Below are 20496 nucleotides of genomic sequence, written 5' to 3' on the forward strand. Positions count from 1 at the left end.
TAAAGTTGAACTGTATTGAACTATAAAAACTGAACTGAATTATAAAAATTGAACTATTTTTATAAAAAAATAAAAATAAAATGTGTTTAACATGTTATGTCTTAATAGATTAGCTCGATAGTTTAATAACCAAAATTTTAGAAAAAAAGTGATTTGAAAAAAAATTGTATCAATTTTGTTGAACTTAACGGATCAATTGAGCTATGTTGAACTACTTATTTTTAGGCTTAAAATTCACTGAGTTTGTTTGACTTAATTTTATATTTTTTTCCTTTGAAAAATTTAAATAAAATGGAAAATAAAGTAAAGTTGACAAATGTGTCCTATTTTGATAGATAAATGAGTCAAAATTGTTCAATTCAAAATATCATAACAGTTTAGTGCAGTTTAAATTGCAGTTCAGTTCAAGTTTTTATAGTATAGTTCAGTTCAGTTCAATGACACAAAAAAATAGTTCAGTTCAGTTCGTCTGAACTAATATTTAGTTTAGTTCAGTTCATATAAACTACTTTTAAGTTCAATATAGTTTTTATAAGTTCAGTTCAGTTCAGTTCGTTTTGCCCACCGCTATGCACAAATGTCTCTCTCCAGCTTCATAAATTACAAAAGGTGGAATTGGACTCTCAAACACCAGGTTAAATGTAAGCTTTCATACCAATAAGTCACTGCTCCCTTTTCCTTTTCATGTGACTTAAAAGCATTTTATTGTATGTCTAGATATAAAAATATATTTATGGCTATGTTACTTTATTTTAATGTATTTTTTCATATAAAAAATTTAAAAGTAATTTTATATTCAGGTAATTAATACTTTAACAACCATTAAAATAACATGATTTATTATTATACAATTAAGTAATTTATATAATATGCTTTTAATTTAAAATTATATATTAGTTTGTGATTCAATAATATTATATTGAATGAAAATTTAGACTTTTTAAAGATATGATATAAACTTTATTAAAATTTATAGGTATGAAATATATATATATGATATGAACATTTTTTTAAAAAAATATAATGGAAATCGGGTAATGCAATTCAATAAATGATCCATCGATTCATGACTCATTGATGCAATAACTTAAACTAATTTTAACATTGATTTGGTTTTTAAAACATTACTTAAAAGATTATTAAAATTCTTTCTTTTGAAAACCTACATCTAAAACATTTTAAATTCTTAAAAAAAATTAAATTAACCCATTAAAATATCCTACCTAAACACACTCTAAACCTTATAAAGAAAACCAATATTCTTTCCCAGACTTAGAGAATAGAGAGCATAAAATGGTATTGTGATGGGGAGGACATTTGTGGGTTGAAAGTGAGGAAGTGTTAGAGGAGATTGTCCATTCAAAAAATTTAGAATAATTAATTTCTCTCATTTTCTTCCTTGTAAATAGAAATTAAAATATCTAAGAACAGAAGAAGTCAATGAAAGTGAAAATAACACAACACAAGGGGTAGGGAATTAGATTAGTGCGCGAAGACTCACAAGTATTTTCATAAAAAATAATTAAATTGAGATGTATAATCTCTCTATATATATAGTAAATAATTTTTTTTGGAAAAAATTTTAAATTTCGAATTGATTAAAAATAAGATAAATAAAAATTTATAAGTACAAATAACTTTCTTCATACAAGTTGATTTTTTATAATTAAGTTACACTTATAAGACCATAACCCACATTATAAAACTATTACTTTTCCTCCAAATTTTCTCACTAAAAGATTATTCCTATAAATTTTAAATTATATTTCACGTAATGTTAATATTTATATTGTTAATTATATATTTCGTACATGTTATACAAAAATAAATAAATAAATAAATAAATAAATAAAAATATATATATATATATATATATACATTTTTTAAAATAATTAAATTGCCTAGTCATGCAATTATTAAATGGATATAGTTCGATTTACAAATAAATGATTTAACTAGTATTTTAACTTGTGCATTGTATATGTTAAATATTTATTATATATAATATTTAAAAATTTTAATAAATTTTATATACAAATAAATATCATGTTTGAATATATAAATTATATTTAAAATTCATAGAAATAAATATTTTTTAACTTATAAACTATATTTGATTTTATGATGAATATTTTACATTGTAGTACAAGATTATTTTTATTTATTAGTAATTTATTTTTAAAATATTAAAATTTAATTTATAAATAATTGTGATAATTAAAATATAAATTAAATAAAAAGTTAAAAAAATTCTTAAAAATTATTTCATCGAAGAAAAACTCCTAAAACAAATTTTTATACAAGATAGTGATTCATGTTTAATATATAAGGATTTATTAAATAAAATTAACCTTTATATATAAAATGTGAATAATTATCTTACGACGAGGGCTTTTTTTAAGATTATTCTTCGACAAGAGCGTTTGTAGAATTATTTTTAACTTATATAATTAAATTTTATTTATTATATCTATTTATGAATTAAATCAACTATCAATCTTTATATATTAAATGCCTTACTATCTTCGCAAAAGTATTTTTAAGCACTATTATTTGACAGAAATGCTTTTAGAAAATTTTTTAAACTTTCTATCTAATTAATTCAAATTTTTTTATCATATTTATTTATGAATTAATTCTTAATATTTTAAAATAAATTAAAATTAATTATAAAATAAACTTGTGCCACCATGTAAATTATTTATATTATATATAAAACATAATTTATATATTTAAAACATCTATTTATATAAATTTTGAATATATTTTATATATTCAAATGTAATATTTATTTACATGCATGTATAATTTATTATAAATTTTAATTATATATAATTAACAATACATTGTATATACATAAGTTTCCAAAATAAATAAATAAATAAATATATATATATATATATATATATATATATATATATATATATATATATATATAACATAGGGGGCATGGATAACCGGCACGAATTTATTCCACCTTAAATCTTTATGGTGCGTGTGTTTGGATGAGAAATTTTATAAATTCAAGAAATTTAAATTTTTTTGGTATTTGAATTACTTTGATTTTAATTTCTATTATTCTTAAAATAATTTATTTGGATAAGTCAATTTCAAATTTTTAAATTTTTACTTTAGATATGATAATTTAATTTTATCATGGTAAAATTAATTTTAAAAATATATTCGTATATTGAGATTTTTAAATTAAATTTTATAAAAATAAATATTAGTCAATTTTAAAATATTTAATAATTTTAAAATTTAATATTAGATAATGTTTAATAATTTTAAAAATATTTTTGAATATTCAATAATTAAAAGAATGAAGAGATAAGAAATAAGATAAAATGTATAAGTGAAATAAGAAAAACAAATATGAGAAATTTTAATTTCTTACTCTTTTTTAGAGAATTTGAAATTCTACTATTTTAAGAAATTTTACAAATACTTGAATTTTAATTTTTTTATAAATCTTATATGCAAACAAAGCATTTCACCTTAATGAATTTAAAATTTTTCAAATAAATAAATTATTTTATTTAAATTTCTCATTCAAATACACTATTAATGATATTGATTTTGAATAACCTTATACAAAAAAAAAAAAAAACTCTAAATTCTCTCTATGGTTTTAAGAACTCTCAATTTTTTTTAGTAAATAAAAGAAGTTTTTGCTTTTAATATACTATAGTTAAAACAATCTGAACATATGGAGAATTTTAATAGAGTTAATCACCCATATCTTTTAAATGGTTTTATTTTATTTTTATTTCATTAAATAAGCAACTGACGTGACACTATTAAAAGATATGATTAGTTGTCAGTATAAAAAAACTTTACACTGACAATGTATAAATGATTAACTATTTTAATATATGTTTACCTATTTTCAATTTTATGTTTATAACAATAATGAAATTAGCAACGATTTTTTTTTAAGAATCATTTAGTCTAATAGTGAGAAATGAAAACAATAAATAGAAAGTTCTAAGTTTCTATATATATATATATATATATATATATATATATATATATATATATATATATATATATATATATATATATATTACATTAAGGAACTAAAAATCCAAACTAAAAACTTCTAAAAAAGGATTAAGATAAAATATCATTTAGCAAATAAATCTTAATGCATGAAGGAAAATTATTAAAAATATGGACACCCTCATTATAATCTTTTTAAAAAGAAAAAGGAAAAGGCAACGAATTTATTTTTGGTGGTTACATGTTAGACACTATCCAAATAGGCAGATAACATACTGAAGAGCAAAGATACCCCCAAACAGTTTTTCTTCGCAGTTCACAATGCATGATATGTGTGATCACATTATGCACACAACAACACTCTCACTGTCTCACATCACATGCATTATAACATAACACATTACGTACTAATTATCTGCATGCATATCATCGCCCCCTGCCTCTCTCCCTCAAACCCAACTATATACACTTTTCTCATTTATTTTACCATATATAACTTCAAAATGTATGTAATTATAGTCATTCATAATTTTCTCATAGTTAAAATGATTTATATTATACTCTAAAGTCTGAAGTGAGTAGCCTGATTTATTGATACTTGTGTGTTTTTAATTGGGTAGGTTGGTAATTAAACAACATTTTTTGAAAAATGGTATGGGAGAGGGAGCTAGAATGATCTTTTAAGGACCATAGCGTGTATGCATTTAAGTACAATGATGAGGACCTATAATACAAGAACCCCTCAGAAGATTTGGGTTACTCTCTAGTCAACTTAACCACTCTCACTCACTTATCTGTCAATATATAACTGAACTCTTCCCACTGATTCAACTGCAAAACTTAATATACCTGCACAACATGGAATTTCTAACAATTAATTAATAAACACCTACTACAGACTGAACACCACATGCATGCTCATTCCATGCAAAGCTAATGATTAACATCAAAGTTTCAGAATTAAATTCATACCCTAATCCTGTGTTTCCCATGCATATGTATAAATTTTTTTTTCCAAACCATAGGATTTTCTACCAGAAGTAATCTAATAGTAGAACTCCTTTAGACAGCAAAGCTCTTTCTTCAAATATTTAATTAACATAATTGCATATCAAAAATTTAAACTCGACTACTAGTTAAATTGTTGAAAAAACTCTAACCCATTACCGGTTGATTCCCATGCACATGTATATATAATAATTCAGCAAGTGACTATAGTTAACATAATTGAAGATCAATATTAATTAATTGAAGATCAAGATGACTAACTCACTTAGTTGAACAATGTATAAAAACAGTTATAATCTTTGGATACTGAGTTCAATTCCTACAAAATATGGACTGATTAAAGCCAAAGAGCACCGGCTTGCTTGAGGAGAGGAATGAGTGTGCCGTTGATGTGAGTGGCGACGAGGGTCTGGACTCCGCCGAGAAACTTTCCCCCGACGAAAACGGCGGGGAGGGGTTGCTGCTGCGTGCCGGCGAGCTGGAAAAGGAGGGCGTGGATGGCGGTGCCGGCGGCGTGGCGGTCGAGCTCCACCACGGTGGGACCCACTCCGAGGCTGAACAGAAGGCGTTTGGCGACCGTGGACATGCAGCATTCGGTGGAACTGAAGACCACCACGGCGTTGCGCGACGTAAAGTGGTGCAGCACCTCGTAAGGGTTCATGGATGATGCCTCCATTTCTTCCATACCCAATTTCATTATCGTCATTCTTAATTAACTTGCTGTGGTATTGGGTTGCAGAGAGAGAGAGAGAGAGTGAGCTAGAGAGCATGCATATGAGTGAAGAAGATACGTCTATATATGAGTTTATATAATGTAAATGGAGCAAGCAAACGAGTATAGGTTGGTAAGTAACATAACCAAACTATTTTACCATCATTATCAGATTATGTATTGCAATGTACGAACCCAACATAAAGTGAGACTTAACTCCAGTCTAGGTAAACAAGGGAAGGATAAGATTTTATCATCTTTGGGAATTCGTGTTAAGTTTTTAACCCAACCTAGGTAATATTTTTAGAGAACAAAATCCAAGATTATTATTGCTAGCTATTTGCGAAGAAAATTAATAAGGGGATACAATTTATTTATTTTTCGACTCCTTACTCTTTTTGTTTATATAAGTGGGTTAATAATCAACTTAACATCTCATATCAACTCTTTAATTTAAGGTTAATAGAATTTAGTTGATACAAGAAGATTTAAATGAAACAAAAATCCGGAAAAAAAAATGGATGTGATCAAAGAAAGAAAAGAAGGAAACAAACATAGAGATGAAAATGCGAGGGAAGAAAATGGGAGAGGAAGTGTGGATACAGACTTAAAAAAATACTCAAAATCAAAGGTAAGTTTTGTACAAATATAAAGACAAAATATAAAATATTACAAATATAAAGATTAACACTTAAAGTGCAACCCCTTAAAACAAAACATGTAAAATGCAATAGTTATTAGTGCTACGTCAGTGTCATTTTATTCATTGTTAACAAAATTAACTTTTTCTTAATGGTAAGGAAAAAAATTTGAAAGCGCTTACATAATAATTAAATAAATAATTTTTTATTGTGAAAATTAAATGGTAAAATTTGTAGGATTATAAAATCAAATCCAGAAGAGAAAAAAAAGGATAAATGTATATTGAAAATATGTGAATTTTATTACGTTAATGTATAAAGTTAAATTACTGCCAAAACTAACAGTGTCGTTATCACGATATATGTTAGGGGTGATTAATATTGAGTGCACACGTGATCATGAATTCCATCTTCCACATTTCTAATGTCTAATTTTCCCACGTACGTGAGATTAAAGAGTATTTTTCCTTATGAAAGTAACCTAAAACCCCTCACTAAGTTCTACAAAGTGTCTTTAATATCTCCCCCACCCATATCGAAGTGTCTTTAATATTCTCAACTCACTCACTCACTCTATCTTAACTACAAAATCACTACAAATGTTCATGTCTCATGTACTAAAACTAGCTTACAGCAACCTCTGTTCCACCATCTCAACTTTATTTGCCACGCCCAAATATAATTGCTGGGTACGTTTGGCAATTAATTAAATAATTAAACATGAGGGCAAACAGAAGCAGGTGGAGAAGTACTCTAGAAAAGCAAAATTACTGTAATGAGCTGGCTATCCCTTATGTATAATTCTTAAAGTAAGTTTAATTTTTTTAAGAATTACTTCACTTAATAACTCGATCATTATTTATATTTAATTTCAATAATTCATTTGTTAAACTTTTAAAATAAGTAGATATTTATTTATATATAATTAATATTAAAGAGGTTATTATTAATAAAGTGGCGGTAAAGAGCTGCGATTATTATTAAGTGATTGAGAAATCAAATTATTAAATTATTGAGGGTATGTTTGATTTCTATTTTTAAAAACTAATTTTAATTTAGAAAGTACAAAGAAAAAACCCTCACACTGTTCATATAGGACGGAGCCAAGGGGGGACCTACGGGTGCCACGGCCCCCCCAACAATTTTAATTTTTTTTTTATATACATATATATTACTATATGGCACCCCCTATTTTTAATATAAACTCATATGTATAATTAAATGAATAACCCAAATTTATTTTTTTATTCAACTTTTGGACTTCTGGTACGGCCTGCTATGTGGTATCACTTTGGAATTTTTTTTTTTTTAAAAAAATGTAGCGCCTCATTTGATCATTCCAATTCTCGGCCCCCCAGTATTGAAATCCTGGCTCCGTCATCATGATCACTTTGGATTTGTTTGGAAAGGTATCTCCAAAAATATTTCTAGGAAAAAATATGAACGAAAATTGAAATAAATATCTTCATATGAGTTAAAAATAAAATTTTAGAAAAATTAATAGTAGAAAAAAATTATAAGTTAGTTTGTACATAAACTAATTTTAATTTATAGAAAAATTTATTTTATTTTTCTTTCTGATTTTTTTCTCTCATATATAGTTCTGAAAAAGATTGTCTAAACATGCCTTTTACATAATTAATGAAACAGAAGAAGATGGAAAAACATATTTTAACTATTTTTTTGGGGGATGGCTCTTAGCATAAACTGATGAGTTTGATCCTAACTCTTCTTTTGAATGGAGATGGTTTATTTTAAATCACTTGACAATTCCATACAATTTTGCAGAGACATTTAAGATTGATAGCTTCACTATATATAGTGCTATTGTTCAACTAATTCAATTTCATGTTCAAACCATTGATTGAGTTTTACAGGGGCATTTACAGATCGGGAAAAACCAATAACGCCACGTTAATTAAGCAAGATTATCTTGGCATTTGAGAAGACAGCAAAGACATCTTGTCTCAATTCGTAAATAATCCAGAATGCTATATAACTAGAATTCAATTATATCATTCTCTTAACATGCATAAACTAAATTAAAATTTATTAAAAATATATAGAAATTTATTATTTTCAAAGTTTTTTTTTTTTTTTGAATTTTGCTTCAAATATTTAAGGAGATTTGAGTGAGAGAATATAGGTTTCTTTTGTTGGAAAAAAAAAACGGGAAAAAAAAATGTTCTTTAAACTTACATTTGCAAATCAACAGCATCTCAATTAGGGAAGAAGAGGAATAGAAGTGCTTCTTACTTATACGATATAACAAATATATATATATATATATATATATATATATATAAAACTTGATATTGAATGTGTCTATATGTCTATATTAACGCTAGTTGACTCTTATTAAGTACTATTTTGACCGAAAGATTACCCTTTAAAAGACTTCAAGATCACTTTTCATTTCACAAATATTAATATGACCAACCTAAATATTTCAAAACTTAATTTGAATATTAACTCTTAAAAAAAAATATTTTATAAAATGTACGGCTGTTGGTTTTACTGTTACTAATATTGCATTTACTTTTGAATATACACGTACGTGTTTATATTTCTAGAATTGTACGCAAGTTTATTTATGGTATTGTAAATTTCACACAGTAACTGGTTACTGGTTTCTAAAACTTTCCGAGTATATATAATAAATCATTCTGCACCAAAATAAACAAAAACGAGTACAATAAATGTATGATAGGTAATCAATTTCACAGTCGGTAAAAAAATAGAAAGCTCGTACCTCTCTCCGTTTTGAGCAATAGTAGTATTATTTTTCTTTATTATGGGAACCAAATTTAATGCCAATGGAATTATAATATTTAAGATTTTGTTCAACTAAATGAGATCGATACTCTATTGGTCTATTAATTCTGTTTTGAGTAGTATACTTAAAAGCATAAAAACAAATAATGTTGAAAAATCGATTATGAATAAAAACGATTTTTTGAAGTGATATAAATTATTTGACTGTTTTTTATAAAAATAATTAATAACAAAACTAAGTATAAATATTAGATTTAAAGTTACTTTAATATATAATCAATTTCTCAAAATAAAACAAAATATGTAAAAAAAAAGTTTTTTTTTTACACAAAATCGCATTAATTGATATTTTAATGCAAGTTTCGAAAATCTAACGTGAAATCAAACATTTTACCAAAATTATCGAATTTAACTTGATTTTGTATAAAATTATATTTTACTTCAAAAATATTTATTATTTTCAAAATTTTACATGATATTAGTCATTTTTTCATTATGTGAAATCAGGAATCATTAATATAATATAATATAGATAATAAAAAAAGTATGCAGTTAATGAACCTACGTTTTTTTTTATATTTTATATATAAAAATAGTTCATTTAAGGAGCTTTTAATTGTATACTGTAAAACTTTAACATGAGCACCCTGTGTTAAGGGGTCAATTAATGTAACACTGTATTTAACCAAAATAAAAATAAAAAAGAAAAAATTATAAAAGTAGGAAAAGAATGAACTGAAAAAAGAAGGTGGCACTGGCGAGGGCAGAGGAAATGGGAATTGAATTGGTGTTCATATAGTTTGATGATTTGATGACAGAGACAGAGACGACGGCGTTTTCAGAATATGATGTCGAGATGTCGGCTCAATACGAATAAGAGCATAATTGAAACTTTAGAAAGACATATTATGTTGGTAAGTAGGAGCCGTACGTACGAATGTAGAGATAGAAATACAGTCATGCACGCGTTTTGGAGAAGTTACTTTTTACTCCATATAATTTTATTTATTTATTTAAGTTTCTCTAATTATGATTTTCTACTTAAAAAACAAAAACAAAAACACTAATTTGTAATTAAAAATATAAATAGTGCATCATTTATATTATACTGATAACATTTGAGATATTATCTACTTTCACATTTGTTAAATTATCATGATTTAATTTTTAAATCATAATTTAATTTTATCTTTAAAAATAATAACGTAGGAAAACTTTTATAAACAACCTCCCATCTTGATTCTTAACTGATGTAAAGCTTTTAAATATACTAAAACAAATTCCTAATCGAGGCAAAAGAATAAGTAGGTGATGCTTAAATTCTTCTAGAAGAGATGCCAACAAGGAAACAACCATGAAGTGATAGCATCTTATATATATATTTTTTAATGAAATTGTTTAAAGTTGAAATTTGAATATTAAAAATAAAGTAAGATATATGAAAAAAGGAATATCCACTTTTTAAACGTACTTGGGATGGAAAAATAAAAGCTTAATTACACTTTTCATCCTCGTAATTTAGTGTAGGTGTAATTTTGGTCCTCATCATTTGAATTGCTTAATTTTGGCCCATAAATTTAAATAATAGGCAATTTTAGTCCCACAAATAATTTACCATCCAAAATTTAACAGACTTTAATGATATGGATTTTATGCTAAATAAACATTAGTTATATATTATTTAATTTCTTTTCTGTTTGTAGTTCAGGTTGTGTGTTAATGTTGTAACTGGAATGGCCTGTTCTCCAAGCAGAACGGCCCGTTCTCCGAGCAGAACGGGCCGTTCTGCTTGCACGTATAGTCTGTTAATTTTGAAACTGAAACTTCCAAGCAGAATGGCCGTTTTGATCCATTCGTCATGTGTATATTTTTGCATTCGGAACGGCCCGTTCTAAAATAAGAACGGGCCATTCTGCAAGTGCTGCGAGGAGAACGGGCCGTTCTAGATCCAGTTTTACATCATGCTCATATCCAAAATGAAAAAAAAAAATTAAAATTCACATCATTAACTTCTATTAAATTTTGGATGATAAATTGTTTGTGAGACTAAAATTGTCCATTATTTAAATTTATGGACCAAAATTAAGTAATTTAAATTATGAAGGCTAAAATTAGGAAGATCAAAAGTACAATTAAGTCAAAAGTAAAAAAAATAAATAAAAAAAATTGATGAGGTGGTAGGTGCAATGGGGTGCTAGTGAGTAAATTAGGCGAAAGCATAGCCGGCACGTTGGTGGTACAGGACGAGAATTACTTATCTCTTACGTCTGTCTTCTATTACGTGTCGATATCCCACAGTAGGCGTAAGCCAGAATATAGCTTACCACTTAATTATAGAGTTGTGTGCAAGAAAGATTTTAACTGCACATGCCATTCACTGCTAAAACACTGTACTGCCAAAATAAATGATATGCTTCGATTCCAAGCTCCAAACCAACTCTTTAACCCTACAAGTTCCAAGTAGCACACAAACTAGTTCAAGGATGTAGGGATACATCTACAGTTACATCCAGGTAATATTATTTTATTAAATTAGACTGCATAATACCATATCAGATCCACACATCTCATTGCCTCAAATAATTATTGGCTTTACAACTCTTATGTCACTCTTACCTTTTTACTTTTGCCTTAAAACTTATTTTAATATGTTAAAAATATCAATTCATTTAATGATTGAGATCAAATAATTTATCAATATTTTTCTTTTTAACTCATTTAGGCCTCGTTTGAGAACAAAGATGTAAAATGATCTATTAAATATCAAATTAGACCATATTTATTGTGATGGAAATGTTTCTTTTTTAATATCGGTGAGAATAACATTAATCTTGCAACAAGGGTAAAATATCTAAAACAACTATTGTAAAAAAGCCTCCTAGCTAGTGTATATAATAAATTAAAAGAAAAGTAAAATAAAAGTATTTTTAACCAAATAATAAATAAGCTGAGCCTCAAAAGCTGGGTAGTGTGCTCTTAATAATATCTGAATTTTATGTCTCAATTTAAAAATCTATCTAACTCCCTCATCCGATTCCATTAGATTATTACCATTTACCTCTTGTAAGAAAAAAAAAAGTTGTATAAATTTCTCTCACCTCAATTCAAACCTATCTAGCTCCTCTTCCCAAAAAAAATGGAGTGAACCAATTATCTTATTATAAATATTCCTTTCTTTTTAATGCGATTTTCTCTTTCTTTAATTTACATTAACAATTAGTACGATACTCGTGCATTTCAAATTATGTCAGTCTTTATCTATATTTTAAAAATGCTTTGGTGTGTATACTAAAATGAAGATTGATTTAATATTTATATACTAATAAGTTGATATTTATATACACACATATGATATGAACCCTTCTTCTGTTTATTCTTAGTTTGCAAATGTAACAACTACGGTATATAATATTGCGACATACAAAAACTTATGCAGACAAAATCATTGAGAAATAATTCTACTCGATACTTTGATGAAATCAATAAAATTATAAACAAGATTTAGAATTTAGAGTTTAGGGCCAATTAGAAAAACACCTCGTAATCTTGTAAGGCATAGAATATATATGTTTTTTTTCACCCATACATATAGATGTTTCATTTTGTATGTTGGAAAAGGAAGCTCCAGTGTAGATGAATATGGAGACTTAAAACTCGTTTATTTAGGGGGAAGAAAGTAGGAATATCCCTTCCTCTAATATGTCGATAAATAAATAAATAAATAAATAAATAAATATATATATATATATATATAAATAATATTGTTGGAAACTATATTCTCAAATATTATATATAGAAGGTGGTGTCCTCGAACAGACATAAAAAGAAAAAGAAAAAAAACCTAAGATCTACGTCATTTTAAATTATAGATTTAGATAAATAAGTGAATCTATTGTACATTATTGTGAAGATATAAAATCATTACAAGAAAACCAGTGCTATTAAAATTAGGAATGAATCCAGGGAGAAGGGTGGTCCTAGAGCTATTGAAATAAGGAATACAAAACCGGTGCTTTTGTCTTCTTCAATTATAGTAGTAGAGATGAGATATTGCTAAGTATTAAAAGCGGCAGATGTGTAGCTACTCAAACAATGTAATAGTAAATAAATTAACTTGATTGAGGGGGGAAATTTTTTTTCTCCAAAAGTTAAGTAACAAGGGTCTAGTTAAAGACATGTCAAAAACAAAAGTCCTACTCGTTAGGAATTGAGATAGAATTTCCTTTCTTTTATGTTTATATTTTTCTATTCAAATTTGTATGGAAATGAAATAAGCATACTTAATTCTTACAATAGATTTTTTTAAGAGATTGGTAATTGGTTCTAATTTTACATATGGTTGTATTTTCCCTAATGTGAAGTTCTTGTAACAAAAAAAAAAATACATTAATTTTATTTTTTGGTAATCATATTATTAATGCGAAGTATCCATCAATTTTATTAATGACTAATTTCTGTCAAAATTTAATTGATCACCTTTAATAAGACTTCATCTCTTAATCACACTTTTCTTTTTCATTTATAAAATTTGAACTCAAAACCCTATTTAAGAAAACTAAGTCCAGTTTCACAAGACTCAAACCTTGTTCTTTTATTAGATAACACTTCTTTCGTCACAAAATAACTGCAATTTAAGGTTTTTACACACAAATTATGGATATCAATAAATGTATCATTTCTTGATACAATTTTACTAAAATAATTCACATTTTTAATAAAAAAAATTACTTTTAATTATGGTAGTTGAATAATTTATGAAGGAACAAATAAAAAAATAATAATATTATATTAAAAAGTGAGAACAATATTCATTTTGAAATATTTTTCAAATGCTAAAACTACAATCATTGTAATACAAAAGAAGTAAATAAATTGCTCCAAAGTTAATAAATTAAAAAGTTTATTAACAAGAAAAGAATAAATGTAACACTTAAGCAAAAACATGTATAGTAAATGAAAGACTATTTTATTATCTATATCTATATCTATTTATACATTATTAAAGGTAGAATAGTCTTTTTAAAAAAATTCTCATTCAAAACTACATAACTACATAGTAAAATTTTAAATAACCTCTGCTGTAGATATTTTTAATGGGAAAAAAAATTCACACACGTACTTGGAAGTGGTTGCTCATGACGCATGACATGAAAAAGGTTTGTGCTCATGAAGAAACAGTCTCGTTTGGGGGTAACGGTAAAGGCAAAATCAGAAGTATAGGTAAGATTGATATTATACCTACTATTGAAAATGTACTTTATGTTGAAGGATTAAAATATAATTTACTTAGTATACGTCAATTTTGTCTCAATAGATATACTATATCTTTTGACAAAGATTGGGCAAAGTCAGACATCACTACAAGAAATGATATTTTTAACTGAGGTTATTTAACTGGGGTTACTATAACTCCTGGAAATGTTAACACTTACGGGGGTTTTAATAACCCTAGTTAAATTATAGGGGTTTGATTTCAAACCCCGGGAAAGTGCCAAGTGTTTTTTAGAAACCCCGGGTAATATTATTTTAATTAATTAAAATATTATTTTTATAATTTCCCTCCAATTGTTTCGTTTCCCTCTTTCTAATAAAGTCAAGTTTTTATTTTTCTTTTTCCTTTTGAGAAGCACAAAATAAAAAAACAATTAAATAAAAAACAAATCTGAAAACACGAACTTATATTGTGAAACGTGAAAATAAATTGAAACATTTTAGAGTGGGAAGCATTTTAAACACAAAAACAAACCCTAACGTCTTGAACCTCTCCTTATTGAGGCGCTGCTTGGTTTCATTGAGAGAAGTCATCTTCTTGTCCTTTCAAAAGTAATGCCCATTGTCTGGATTTGATCTTCGGTGAGTTTTCGTTTTTCTATTTTGCAAAGTTTTTTTTTCATGTTTTGTTGAATACTGTTTTGCAATAATTTGACACTTATAGAGTCACGATCTTCTCCCTTTCCTAACCCTATTTCCTTCAATCGTGACGCACAAAGGAAATTTCCTCCACCGCCCTCACATTGGCGCCGCCCAGCATCAGGTCTTGCAACGCTGCCGCAGCCTGGAGAAGATCATGCCCGAGAAGCAGACCCGCGTCGGTCAGGGCACCCGTTTCAAGGCCTTTGTTGTTGTCGGCGACAACAACAGCCATGTCGGCCTTGGCGTCAAGTGTAGCAAGGAGGTCACCACCGCCATTCGCGGCGCTGTCATCCTCGCTAAGCTCTTCATCATCCCCGTCAAGAGAGCCCCACACCGTTCCCAACACCGTTGCGCGTCATCGCCGTTGCGCGTCGCCGGCGCTGCGTGTTGCCGTCGCTATGCACCGCGGCGCAGTTCTTCTGGGCACCAACGCCGATTCATAAAACATAAGAGGAATGGAAGCTCCTTCTCTCTCCTGATCAGTTTCAGATCCTTTGCCAGAAAATGATTGCGTTTAAGGTCTCAATCTCATTATTTCATCATTTTTCATATGCAGCTTGCAAGGCTAGAGGCGCCGACTTTACGGTTCATTTCAAGGTGTTGCTTTTAAGGTGTTGCTTGCAATCTCAGTCTGGAAGAAACGCATCTTGGCGTGCTTGCAATCTCAGTCTGAAGATCTGATGGAAGCACTCATGAATAAGGGAGTTCATTTGTCTCCTACAACGTGAGTGGAAGACTTTATTTTTTGCAAATTTTTAGTTTATGATATTTACTGTTTACCCATATGTGACTAATATGTTTAAAATATTTGTTTACTGACGACGATATAGATTTGAAGTGGGAGACTGGGTGAAGTTTAGAAGATCTATCACAACTTCAACACATGGATGGCAAGGTGCTAAACCAAAGAGTGTTGGTTTTGTGCAAAGTGTTCCAGATAGAGACAATCTCATTGTTTCATTTTGTTCTGGAGAGGTTCATGTTCTGGCAAATGAAGTTATAAAAGTCATTCCATTAGACAGGGGACAACATGTTCAACTGAAAGAAGATGTAGAAGAGCCTAGGTAACAATTTTTCTTTTGTATGTAATGGATTTATGTTATGTCTAATGTTGGGGAGTTTCTTTGATCTTTGCTAATAGCAATTCTTTTGGTTTATCACATCTTCTTTTGACAAGAACATTGGTTAAACTAAAAACTCCTCCAAATAATACTCTCTCTCTCTCACACACATAAGCATATCAGGTGAGAACTTGTATTTATTGTGAAAAATTTATTCTCTGCACCTTAATTGTATGCAGTACATTTAACTGTCAAACATGATGCATATAGCATGGTTATAAGTATTTGAATTTATATTTTGATTGAAAGTACTCAATATGCATGTTGAATATAGTTTTGCTTCAAGGGTAATAAAAGCAAATATTTATTATTGAAATGTCAGTAACATTTTATAAATATAATAATGTTTGCTGTCATTCAGGTTGATACCTCCGGTTGGTTGCAGAGGACAAAACAGGATAAAGGAGCAGCATCCTTGAGCATTATGCAATCAAGGAAGAGTCTACTCTGGGCTCATATAATTGCTTTGGTACTAGATGCGGAAGAGGTATAAGAGTTTTGGACAAGGCCAAACAACTATGATATAATTCAGGCAATTTTTTTAGCTCGTTAAATTGCAATTTCATGAAGTCTACTGTTCCAATTTCGTTCACATTTTTCTATTTATAAACACAAATTTAAACCTATTAAAATATAATTGCTCTAGTAATTCATTTGTTGGTTGGAAATGTTGAATTTGGTGCTTAGTTTTTGCTGTTTTGGTTTGAAATAATTTTCATTGATGATTCCTTAGAGTATGTGTAATGTGTTTGTTCTAATGTGAGAAACATGTGTCCCATTTCATCCCCTTCTGTTTTGTGTACCCCTCAATTAGGATGGACTTAGTGCATGAATGACTGTGAAGTATGTGTATGTGTGCAGAATATCCTCTTTTATAAGCATGACCAATCCGAAATATTTTTTCTCCTATCTCCCGTTCTAAATGCTAATTAGTAATTACATTTTGAATTGATTAGATTTTTTTGTTGAAAAAATCTGTATTGACCAGATTTTAAATGCAAGACGAAGTATGAAACATGCTGAAGTAGTTATAGCTAGCCAACAGGTGTTTTCAGACCAGCTGCAATAGATTTGGCTGCAACAAATGTTTTTAACCAGCAGATACAGATTTTTTTTACCAGCAGGTGCAGGTTTTGGATTTTAATGTTCCATGTTAAGATTATATGATTAAATTTTAATTTTAATCTAAGGAATATACAACGTTTTATGCTTCAATATCTAATATTGTATATTTTGTGTTCCTAATTATGATTTATGTTTATATTGTAGGTTTCTCATCAAGGAAGTGTGCCAACATATGAAACAAATTCTCAACGTGAAATGGGGTGTGGGTGATAGCTTAAAAGCACATTAATTAATTTGTAGTTGATTTGTGCTTCATTTTTTGAAGATAAAAACTGTGTGCTAGTTTATTTTGAGTAATTTGTAGTCTATTTCTTCTTTTAGGAGTGACTTCATGAGAATACTCCTTTATTACTATTATGCTACATTATGTTAATTTTAAGCTTCAGTACCTTATGCTAGAAATATAAATTTAGTTTATATTTATAACTTGTAAATTCATTTCTTGATTTTATTTACAAGCTTAATTAATAAAAATAAGATCTTCTAAAAACTAGTATTATATATATACATATATATATATGTATGTATATATACACAACAAATAAAAATAATAATTTATGAAAATAATAGTGGTTTAAAAACTTATTGATGTACACAATTAAGAAATAGATGTTAAAATAAAAATAACAATGATGAGGTTAAATAACCCCTTCTAAAAATATTTTATAGTAATTAATCCTCAACAATTAAGGAGTTAAAAATTGTAGACAAGTGCAGCACCATATTAGTTTTTTAATTTTTTTTTAGTATTATTAATCTTTATTATTTCAAAGAAACTTCATCTAATTGTCAAAAGTTTGGAATTAACCGGGGTTCTAGAACCCCAGGCAATCATTTGGGGTTTTTAAAACTTCTGGTAATGAACTGGGGTTTTAAAATCTTTGGTAATTAATTGGGGTTTTAAAACCTCTGGTAATTAACTGGGGCTTTAAAACCGTTGGTAATTTACTGGGGTTTTAAAACCCCCGGAAAAATGTGCATTTACCCAAGGTTCGTTAAAACCGCTGGTAACACGTTACCGACGGACAATTTGGCTGCGGAAAATGCAACCGCGGGTAACGTCATTAACGGGGGTTTTAACCTCAGGTAAATTTAAAATTAACCCCTACTAAATCCAATTTTTTTTGTAGTGCATAATGATGAGTCTGCATATTTTATTGCTTACAAAAAGAATAATTTCTATAAGATTAATCTAGATGATCTGAACAAACAAATGTAACATGTTTGATCTCCAAAGAAGATGAATGGTGAATTTGGCATGAAGAGCTTAGGCACATACATTTAAAGCATATCTCTAAACTAAACAAGAAGGGTTTAGTGAGAGGATTGTCCGAAATTTCTTGAAAAAATCATCTTCTTGGTGAAGCTTGTCTAAAGGGAAAACAAATTAAAACCTCATTCAAATCTAAAAACCTTATTTTTACTTCTTGACGCTCAGAACTCTTACACGTGAATTTGTTTGGACCAACCACAACTCTTAGTTTGAGAGGCAAAAAGTATGAATTTATTATCATATATGACTATTTTAGATATACATGGGTATACTTCCTAACTCACAAACACAAGTTTTTCAATATCTTTGAAATATTTTGTAAAAAATTTCAAAATGGAAAGGGTTTTTGTATAACTGTTATTAGAAGTGATCATGAAACTGAGTTTGAAAATTTAGATTTTAAAATGTTTTGCAAAAAAATTGTGTCTTTCACAACTTCTCTTTACTGAGAACACCTTAACAAAATTAGATATATGAAAGGAAGAATCGAACTTACAATAAGAAATGACTAGAACTCTTATTTGCGAAAATTCCTTGCCAAAACACTTTTAGGTAGAAGTTGTGAATACGACATGTTACATTTAAAATAGAATATTAATAACACCATTGTTGAATAAGATTTTTTATAAATTATGGAGAGGAAGAAAATCCAACATATCATACTTTCAGTTGTTTGGATGTGAATGTTATATCCTCAACACTAAGAATCAACTTGAAAAGTTTGACTCTAAAGTGGATAAAAGTATTTTCCTTGGATATTTAGATACATCAAAGGCATATAGAGTCTTTAACTCTAGCACCTTTGTTGCTGAAGAATCAATTCATGTGAAATTCAATGACACTTTAATAACTAATAGGAAACTATCAAATTTGGAAGAGGAATTTGCAAATTGAACTAGAGAAGACTACTGAGATAGATGCAAAGGAGCAGATGATTGCTCAATTTGAAGGACAAATTAACAAGTTAAATGATACATCCAAATCTCACAGAGATTGAAAATTCGTCAATTATCATTCACAAGATCAGATTCTTGGAGATAGGACTGAACGAATTAGAACAAGATATCTATATTCAGAGATAATGCTTTCTATGACATAGTATTAGAAATTGAGCGAAAGACGATTGATGAAGCTATCAAATACAACAACTTGATTTTAGCTGTGGAAGAAAAACTTTATCAGTTTGAGAGAAATGATGTTCAGACGCTCGTCCCTAAGCCAGAACATCAAAGTATCATTGAAACTAGATGGGTCTTCAAAAATAAGCTAGATGAGAAATGTAAAGTGGTAAGGAATAAAGCTAGATTAATAGATTAAGGCTTTAATCAATAGAAATGTATAGATTTCATTAAAACATTTGCACATATTGCTAAACTTATAGCTATTGGAATTATGTTAACTTTTATAGGACATAAGAACATAAAACTTTTTCAAATAAACGTAACAAGTGTTGTTTAAAACAAAATCATTTAAGAGAAAGCCTATGTTAGATAACTTCTAGATTTTGAAAATCCATCTTTTAAATATCATGTTTTCAAACTTAAGAAAGCTCTTTATGATCTTAAGCAAACTCCTAGAACTTAATATGATCGATTAAGTAATTTTGTAATCAATTATGATTTTATGAGAAGAAAAGTTGATACAACTTTGCTCATAAATGAATCTAGCACAAATTTCATTGTAATTCAAATATATATTGACAATATCATTTTTTAGTACTACTAATAAATCTTCCTGCAAAGATTAAAAAAAATAATAATAAAGATAAAAACAATATATAACTTTAAATTGAAAGATAATTATAAAATTATTTTATACATTAATTTGAATTAATGAAACAAAAATGTCAAACAATTTTTAATTTTTTTAAAAAATTTATAGATTTGATATATTCATTAAGAACTTTAAATTCAACGATTGGATCGT

The 20496-nt window shown here is 27.8% G+C and overlaps 2 protein-coding genes across 3 annotated transcripts; one reads left to right on the forward strand and one right to left on the reverse strand.

The window, feature by feature from the left end:
• Positions 1 to 5187: 5187 nt before the first annotated feature.
• Positions 5188 to 5792, reverse strand: LOC109819269 (glutaredoxin-C9). The gene has a single exon (XM_020384942.3). It carries the CDS (start codon positions 5714 to 5716, stop codon positions 5348 to 5350), a length of 369 nt encoding a protein of 122 aa, XP_020240531.1. The 5' UTR covers positions 5717 to 5792; the 3' UTR covers positions 5188 to 5347.
• Positions 5793 to 14498: 8706 nt separating this feature from the next.
• LOC145954504 (E3 ubiquitin-protein ligase KEG-like) lies at positions 14499 to 18388 on the forward strand. Of its 2 annotated transcripts, none has more exons than XR_014431743.1 (5): positions 14499 to 14991; positions 15129 to 15775; positions 15882 to 16659; positions 17161 to 17296; positions 17442 to 18388. XR_014431743.1 is itself a non-coding variant. In XM_083068856.1 (5 exons), exons 1-3 carry the CDS (start codon positions 15732 to 15734, stop codon positions 16589 to 16591), a joined length of 336 nt encoding a protein of 111 aa, XP_082924982.1. In that variant the 5' UTR covers positions 14499 to 15731; the 3' UTR covers positions 16592 to 16659; positions 17161 to 17296; positions 17442 to 18388. The 2 variants fall into 2 exon arrangements, 1 of the variants encoding a protein (XP_082924982.1); XM_083068856.1 differs by having other exon boundaries at positions 14499 to 15775; positions 15882 to 16115; positions 16534 to 16659.
• The last annotated feature ends 2108 nt before the right edge of the window (positions 18389 to 20496 follow it).

The sequence above is a fragment of the Cajanus cajan genome, chromosome 2 (genome assembly GCF_000230855.2).
Source record: "Cajanus cajan strain Asha chromosome 2, NIPB_CcT2T_4, whole genome shotgun sequence".
NCBI lineage: Eukaryota > Viridiplantae > Streptophyta > Magnoliopsida > Fabales > Fabaceae > Cajanus > Cajanus cajan.